The sequence below is a fragment of the Pinus tabuliformis genome, chromosome 9, assembly GCF_031772625.1.
Source record: "Pinus tabuliformis cultivar Carrire ecotype Pingquan chromosome 9, CPIR1, whole genome shotgun sequence".
Taxonomy (NCBI): Eukaryota; Viridiplantae; Streptophyta; class Pinopsida; order Pinales; family Pinaceae; genus Pinus; species Pinus tabuliformis.
This window is the reverse complement of record NC_142307.1, coordinates 1,819,511,335-1,819,520,616: the sequence shown is the minus strand read 5'-3', so window position 1 is coordinate 1,819,520,616 and position 9,282 is coordinate 1,819,511,335. Positions and strand designations below refer to the sequence as shown.

General features: G+C 37.5%; 1 protein-coding gene across 1 annotated transcript; it reads left to right on the top strand.

The window, feature by feature from the left end:
• Positions 1 to 266: 266 nt before the first annotated feature.
• LOC149156068 (protein DMR6-LIKE OXYGENASE 2-like) lies at positions 267 to 3,210 on the top strand. Its single transcript, XM_089441560.1, has 4 exons — positions 267 to 802; positions 1,743 to 1,990; positions 2,099 to 2,420; positions 2,536 to 3,210. Exons 1-4 carry the CDS (start codon positions 431 to 433, stop codon positions 2,803 to 2,805), a joined length of 1,212 nt encoding a protein of 403 aa, XP_089297686.1. The 5' UTR covers positions 267 to 430; the 3' UTR covers positions 2,806 to 3,210.
• The last annotated feature ends 6,072 nt before the right edge of the window (positions 3,211 to 9,282 follow it).

Below are 9,282 nucleotides of genomic sequence, written 5' to 3'. Positions count from 1 at the left end.
AATATACTGGCGTTAATGGCCTTATTATATATACCATATATATTGGTATCCAATTCAATCGATTACGACTTAATGTTTCAAGTCACAGAGGCTGATTGAATCTGTTACGGAGTAAACGACGTCGGAGGACCTACGTAGCTTTCGCAGGGGAAAGCATCTTATCTTTTCAGCGATATTTTTCTTGTCCGAATATACGCCCAATAAGGAGAGAAATGCGCTGGACACATTTGTGACGCACCCATTATTTTTATCCAGCCAAACCCAGACCCTAGCGACAATTTCAGGCAGTTCAGGTCATGGGTTTTTCTCTCCCTCTTTTTTTATAGTTTTTCAGGTCGTGTTCTCTGGTGACTGTTTCAATATCTTCATTCAAAGCTCGCATCGGTTCTGATCTTGAGGTGTTTCTCATATTTGTTCAAGGTTCTGAGATATGCTTACGCTGTCAAATGTCAATCCTATGCCCTTAGACATAGAGATCTTGATCCCGGAGGTTTCTCCTGCGTTAGAACAACCAGCCAGAAAAGAAATTACAACATTGCTTACAACAGAGAAGACCATGTGCAGCAAAGATCTTGACAACAGTCATGCAAGGTCCAATGGGAGACTGATTTCTGATGGAATCAATTGTCTTGAAATTATTCCAGATTGTTATATCAGACCTCCCAATGAGAGGCCAAGGCTGAAGGAGGTGGTTCTCTCGGACTTTATCCCTTTGGTAGATCTTGACAACTTGAATGGCTCTGCTAGGCATACGGTGATTCGTAATATGAAGCATGCTTGTCAAGAATATGGATTTTTTCAGGTGCTTTTTCTTTCTATTTCTTGAAGGAGATATTGCATTAGATAACTAATTAAGATAAATTCATTTTAACAATGTCTAAAAATGAAAAAAAGGACAGTAGCAGACATCTCTGGCTTCTTAAAGGCTATAAGGATGGATACTGACTGCTTAAAACATTTAGCGATGGCGTCAAGCTACTATGAAGGGAATAATAGATGGGTTATTTCTTTCTGTTTCTTTGATTGCTGTTCATCTTTAATTAATTTGGGACTGAAATATCTTCTATGATGTATGGTAAGAGTAAGGCACGCGTATAATGTGACTTTCACAGAGAAATCAATTTTCTACCTAGAGAAAATTTGCCCTGCACGATGAAATGACATCCTATGTAGGGAAATAACATTCTGTGTAGATTCTGTATAGCAGATAATTTTTCCTTTCTTTCTTCTTGAATTTAATAGGATGTGTTTTTAAGTTGAATTTAAATTATTGTATATTTTGAAATATTTTTGAAATTTGAGGAATATTAGTGAAATCAAACCATTTGAATTTGCTACTATCTATCCTAAAAGTGGCTAAATATACATGCTAATCATATATATTTTTGGTAAATTCAAGAGTTCGAACAAGGCACCTATTCATACGATGATATTAATGTAGATTATTTTTCGGTTCAATTAACGACAATAGATTTGATTAACCTCTGAACACCTTTCTACGGTGACCGTCTTTTATCTATGTTCATATAAATATCTGGAGGTGAGAAAATGTTGATTACATCGTTTATCTAAATGCTCAATAGATAAATACTTTTAGATGGATGCCGTTGTGGTAGGGGAATCTGGACTTGCATACTGTTTAGCTGTTAGCTTTTGCCAGTGCAGCCATGCTCTGATACTTTTTCAGTACTATGTTTGTCTAGATTTCATAACACTGGAAGTCCTTTGCAATGTGTTCTCAGATTGTAAATCACGGAGTGCACGAGACGGTGATTCGGAGAATGCTGGAAGTTGCGAGAGAATTCTTCAGTATGCCTGCGGAATACAGAGAACATTTGTATTCCGAAGACCCCTCACGCGTTGTACGCTTGTCGACTAGCTTTAACATACAGAAGGAAGATGTTTTTAATTGGAGGGACTTCCTGAGACACCATTGTTATCCGTTGGAAGATTATATTGATTATTGGCCTACAAAACCTTCAGATTACAGGTGCATATAACAGAGCTTCCATTTAAGGAATACTTGAAAAATTATGTTTTATTCGTTCCATCTGGGGTATCACTAACTATAGTACTGTTGTGCTTGATTTGAATGAAGAGAAGTTACTAGTAAATACTGCACGGAGGTTAGAGCCTTGACTCTACGTTTGCTAGATGCCATATCAGAGAGCCTGGGACTAGAACCCGCTTTCCTGAATAAAGCTCTTGGAAAACATGGCCAACATATGGCAATAAATTATTACCCTCGCTGCCCGAATCCAGAGCTCACCTATGGCTTACCAAGTCATACAGATCCGAACGCTCTCACGGTTCTTCTCCAAGAGCAAATATCCGGCTTGCAAGTGCTTAACAACGGAAGTTGGATCGCTGTTCACCCCATTCCAAATTCCTTCGTAGTGAACATTGGAGACCAATTACAGGTAAAGCCCTAGATCAAACCCCGGATAATTGTAGCCCGTAAAGTAGAATGACAGTATATACTCATAGGGCAAGTTGTTTAGTTTTGTGATGATATTGTTCTTCTCTCTGTTTCAGGTTTTGAGCAATGGAATATACAAAAGCGCAATCCACCGTGCTATAGTGAATTCCACAGTATCACGTATCTCTATTCCAACGTTTTACTGCCCTTCTCCTGATGCAGTAATAGAACCCGTCTCTTCGTTGACCAACCCTAATAATCCTGCTCGTTACAGGAAATTCACTTACGAGGAATACTATAACAAATTCTGGAGCAAAAGTCTGGACGGTAAAACCTGTTTGGATTATTTCACTGTTCATGACTACCAGCAGGTCAGTAAAGGATGAAGCCGCATGCCATGATTTCAACGGGTTCACGTTGCAAGATATCCTCTGATCTCTCTACGTACGTAGGCATTCTTAAAGCAGTAATCCCGCTATGTATATCGCCACATTTAAGTTATTTTAGATGCACATGTATAAGTTAATAGCCCGGAACATATAATGGTCAGATTTAAATTAGTTTCGACTCTCACTGTATATACTCCACAATGTACGTTATTTGTTGCTCTGGCTTGCGGTGAAGTAGATAACAGCTAGATATATAATTGTCAAAGTTCCGCTAATGACAAATCACATTGTGATATTCGGGCATATACGTTATTTATTTCTTTGCTTTGCTGTAATTTGAAATCCCACTCTGACATTCGAGCATATACGTTATTTATTGCTTTGATTTGTTGTAATTTCAAATCTGTTGTCATATCCTACCATATATCTGTCATATTCTAGCATATACGTTATTTATTGCTTTGCGTTGCCGGTAGGGTATAATTGAGATATATAATGAACGCGTAGTCTAATCAGGCGGAAGAGTTGCCCGGAAAGTTCTGAAAATTTTGATCATATTTAGAGAAAATCTATTGTAAATCCAAGTTATAATTGTTAAATTTCAAAATTTTAAGTGTTCTTGATATTTTTGATGGTGCTGAATCCATTTCCACCATCAAAATCACGATTCAAACACTGTCTCTATAAAAAAATTTGAAATTTTTTTGCTCCCACTTTTAACCGTAAAAACAATTCCTCCACCTTGTTAGACAACTCCTATAATTGATATATTGGTGAGCTCTATGCATCTTGCTCCAAAATGAATGGCACCTTTATTAAATATCTGGAAATAGTTGTAGTGGGATTTAAAATGCCTTTAAATTAAATCTTATCTATGTACTCTGAATAATAAATAAGAAGTGGCTGGACATAGATGCCTTAAAGAGCTGGTTGGACCTCAAATGTCTCATTGGACTTCACGTCTTTAAGTGCAGTTGTATCTATGCACTCTGTCTTACCTCTTTTTACTACTCTAACTTTATTACTTAATTCTAGCTAACTCAGAACATAGCAATAAATATATATAGTAGAATGTAGAATGCATAACCACTGTAGACTTTAAGTGTGATTTTTTGGAAAGTTTCTGATTTATTTTACGATCTAATTTGTTTCAAATCCAGCCGAGATTCATTGAAATCAAAAGTTTGACAGGTGAACTCTTCACAATAGAAGCGCTGCCCCAAAAGTTTTTGAAAGTGTTGAATCCATATATGCAATAAAAAAATTAGTTTAAACATCACAAATCAAGATTTTGACACATTTTTTCACTAGATTCCGACCATAAATCCGTGAAAAACTCTAAAAAGTGACACTTAAAGACTACTCACATAAAAACTATTCAATTTGATTAATAGTTGCACTTTTGAAAATCAATGATAGTTTTACTTTTAAAAATCAACGAGGTGGATTATCTATATGTTGGATTTTCACATTCACCTCCTTGGGAATAGATCATGTGGACTAACCACTAGTCTGGGATCGACCCTTGGACCATTCAGAAATGTAATGATAATGGTTTGGAAGTTTACTAAAGCCTATGGGTTTTGGTGTAATGGAAAACCTCAACATGGTATCAAAGACTTGCCCAGGTGTTATTCCCCAATCTACAGGTTTTGGTGTAATTGAAAACCTCAACATGGTATCACAGCCTTGGACTAGGTTCAATTCCCAAGGTTTTGGTGTAATCGAAAACCTCAACATGGTATCACAGCCTTGGCCCAATCGAAAACCTCAACATGGTATCACAGCCTTGGCCCAAGTTCGATTCCCCAGGTTTTGGTGTAATAGAAAACCTCAACATGGTATCACAGCCTTGGCCTAATTGAAAACCTCAACATGGTATCACAGCGTTGGCCCAAGTTCGATTCCCCAGGTTTTGGTGTAACTGAAAACCTCAACATGGTATCACAACATTGGCCCAGGTTCGATAGTACCACAACCTTGGCCCAGGTTCAATTCCCGAGGTTTTGGTGTAATCGAAAACCTAAACATGGTATCACAACCTTGGCCCAGGTTCGATTCCCAAGGTTTTGATGTAATCGAAAACCTCAACATGGTCTCACAGCCTTGGCCAATGTTTATTCCCCGAGTTTTGGTGTAATCGAAAACCTCAACATGGTATCAAAGCCTTGGCCCAGGTTCCGACCACTCAAAAAGGTAATGATAATAGTTTGGAAGTTTACTAAATCCTACAAGTTTTGGTGTAATGGAAAACCTCAACACTGTAATCTTATAAATGTATTTTTAATGGTTTAGCCAAGATAATATTACTGATTTAGAAGTTTAAAGAGGATTCTGATGTAATGGGATTTTTTACTTAGTATTAGAGTTTTCATTCAATAATGAATTGGGTGAACTTACACTCTATGAACATGGGACTCTCGTGAACAAAGTTACAGCATATGAACATAAGATTAATGGTGTTGTCTAACTATTCCAACTATTGATAAAAAATTTAGTGAAACTTTGATATCTGTTTTTTAAAATGAGTTTTTAACTATATATATATATATATATATATATATATATACAAGATAAAAATCACACTTTGAATTAAATGAAGGAGTTGCAGCTCACAGATGTGTACTGCACCTGGGAGACTGCACTCAAACAAAGAGGAGACTCTCACTCTCGTTCACTCTACATTACATCAAATGAATATTACAATATTAAATACATCACTGAAAATAGGTAGTTGTAAACAACCTCCTAAACTCTAGGAACTAATCCTAAACTAAGGAGATATGTTACAACCTTATAACCATTTCTCCATTATTTTTAACTCCCCCCCTTAATGGAGAAAGGGTTATTCTGCACTCCTAACATCCCTCTAAATAACTCAAACTTTACTTGCCCTAGAGGCTTAGTAAAAATATCAGCTAAATTATCACAAGTGTTACAATAATCCACACATATTTCTTTTGACTGTATCTTTTCTCGAACAAAATGAAACTGAGTGTCAATATGTTTAGTATTTTTATGGAAAATTGGATTGTATGCAAGCTTTATTTTGCTTTGGTTGTCAATTTTGATGCTGGTTGCTTCTTTCTGACTTTCGCTTGCATCGCTAAGAAATCTCCTCAACCAGATGGGTTCGCATGTTGCTGCACACAACGCCTGGTACTCAGCTTCACATGATGATAATGCTACAGTACTTTGCTTTTTGCTACTCCACGAAATAACCCCGGATCCAATACTAAATCCGTAACCTGTGATTGACCTTCGATCATCCAGGTTACCTGCCCAATCAGAATCTGAATAACCTACTAAAGTAACATCAAAAATGTCAGTGTATAAAATACCATAATTACAAGTACCACTAAGGTACCTCAACACACATTTTGCTGCAATCCAGTGACTTTCAAGTGGTCTGGACATAAACTGGCTTAGCACACTAATAGAATATGCCAGATCAGGTCTAGTTGTTCTGAGATATATCAAACTTCCCACTAGCTGTCTATACAAAGTGGCATCCACCTGTTTTGTGCCATCATCACTGCTTAACTTGAGATTCTGCTGCAATGGTGTTGCTGCTGTTTTACAATGTTCCATTTTGAATCTTTCCAACAGGGTTCTGGCATACTTTCCTTGAGTTATAAAAGTTTGACCAGAATCTTTCCACACCTCCAAACCTAGGAAATAATGAAGATCTCCAAGGTCTTTCATTTCAAATACCTGTGACATTTGCTGCTTGATTTCTTTGATCAAATTATTTGTATTTCCTGTTATAATAATGTCATCAACATACAAAGAAATCAAAATGATTTGCCTCTGTTTATTTATCTTGGTATACAGGTTTTGGTCGTTGAGGCTCCTATGAAAACCATGTTGTATAAAAAATGAATCAATTTTCTCATACCATGACCTGGGTGCTTGTTTCAAACCATAAAGTGCCTTATGCAATTTACACACTAAATGATCCTGCCCCTTTTTCACAAAACCAGGAGGCTATACTAAATAAATTTCTTCCTTTAATTCTCCATTCAGAAATGCAGAATTAACATCTAGCTGGTGTAGCTTCCATTTATGTTTTATTGCTAAAGAGATTAGCATTCTAATTGTATTTAGTTTAGCTATAGGGGCAAAGGTGTCATCAAAATCTATGCCTTCTTGCTGTGAAGAACCCTTTGCTACCAGTCTAGCTTTGAATTTTTCTACACTCCCATCTGCATTTATCTTAGGTTTATACAGCCACTTACAACCTATAGGGGTTTTTCCTTCAGGCAACTCAACTAAATCCCAAGTATGATTTCTATATATTGATTCAATTTCCTCATGCATTACAGCCCTCCATTCATCTGATTTACTTGCTTCTTCATAGTTTGAAGGTTCTACAATGTTTAAAATTTTGGACATTAAAGCATAGCCTTTCAATGTTTCAGGTAGTCTAGTCTTCCTACATGATCTTCTAGGTAGAGGACTTACCTCAACTCTATCTGTTTCAGAACTTTCCAGGCCTGCATCATCATTTATTACACTATCTGCTGCTACTTCTTCCTGTTTCTGCTCCTACTCCTGCTCTTCATCTTTGTCATTGTTCATCTCTATTAGCAATGGAATGTGGCTATCATTGCTAGATTCTTCCTTTCCATCTTCAGTTTGTTCATGAAAAACAACATCTCTGCTCGCAAAAACTTTATGAGTCACAAGATTATATAACTTGTATGCCTTATACTCTGTGCCATATCCTACAAATATACATTTCAAGGCTTTGGGGTCTAACTTCTTTCTATCTGCTTTTGGTATATGAGCATAAGCTTTAGATCCAAATATTCTTAGATGACTAACTGTTGGTTTGAGTCCAAACAATGCTTCAAAGGGGGTTTTGAAGCCTAGACATTTAGTAGGACTCCTATTCTTTAAATAAATAGCAGTATTAATGGCTTCTGCCCAAAGACCATTTGATATACCTTTACCTTGAAGCATACTTCTCGCGCACTCCACAAGAGTTCTGTTCTTGCGTTCTGCTACTCCATTCTACTATGGAGTGTGTGGCACTATAAATTGCTGCATAATCCCATGCTGCTTGCAGAAGTCCATGAACTCTCCTAACCTGTATTCTCCCCCTTGGTCCGAGCGGAGAATCTTTATCCTCTTTCCTGTTTGGTTCTCTATCATAGATTTGAACTCTTTAAAGTACCGAAAGGCTTGACTCTTTTTGCTTAAAAAATACACCCATGAAAACCTAGTGCAGTCATCTGTAAACAGCAAAAAATAATATGCACCTCCTAAGGACCTAGTTTGCATAGGTCCACAAATATCTGTATGCACTAGTTCTAGGATGTCTCTTTCCTTTCTGTTGACATGCAAAGGGAACTCTTCTCTATGCATTTTCCCTAATGCACATCCATCACATTCCAACTTGACATTATGAAAAACAGGAAGTCCATCGACCATACCTTTCTTCTGAAGTAAGATGAGGTCTTGCAAATTGAGATGTCCAAACCTCTGATGCTAGAGATTTTCGACTGTTGATCCAGCTGCAACCATTGCTTGTCATGGCATACTCTTTGCATCCATCTGTACAAATTCCCCACGTGCACTCCTGTTGCAACTGTTTCCATCTGGCTATCCTTAATGACACAACCATTCTTAAATAATTGCACCTGGATGTCCTGGTCTGTAATCATTGAGATAGAGATCAAATTTTTCTTAATTCCTGGAACATATAATAAATTTTTAATATGTTTAATGTCGCCACTAGGTAGCTTCACAGGAATATCTCCACAACCTTTGATCTCATACCCACTGTCATCTCCTAGATAAATTTTTGATCCACATGCAGATTCTTCAAGAAATTCAAAACAGTCCTTCTTACTGGTCATATGAGAGGATGCGCCAAAGTCGACATACCATATGTCGTCCTCATCTCCTTTTGATGCAGAAAGAGCACAATCGACTGTGAATAGTCGGAAATCATGGTTGTGGTCCTCCTCTTCTCCAGCAAAACAACCTCGATGTTTCCTCTGTTTGCCTTTTCTTTCATCCGCTTGCCTCTTATAGCATTCTTTAATCTGATGACCAGGTTTCCCACAATAAAGACATCTCTTAACATAATTATCAGTCATCCCTCTGAATGGTCTATTTTGAAAAGAGCTAGCCCCCTTCTGCTGGTGCTGCTGCGGTTGCTAGTGCTGATGTTGGTGCTGGTGCTGCTTTCCTCTGTACTATCGCCTCTTCGCCATCAGAGCTAGGTCATTGCTCTGAGTTTTCAAATTTTGTCTTCACTCCTCCTCCTGGAGCAGAATCGTTGTCAGCTCATCAAATGAAGGGGCTTTTTCCCTCGCTGACAGTCCTGTGATGAATGTCTGATATTCATCCGTTATTCTATTCAATGTGAGTGTAACTAGATCTAAGTCGGACACCTTTTCTCCAATAGCTCCCAATTTGTCTCTCAGATCCTTGACTCTGGCCATGAATCCACCAACGGGCTCA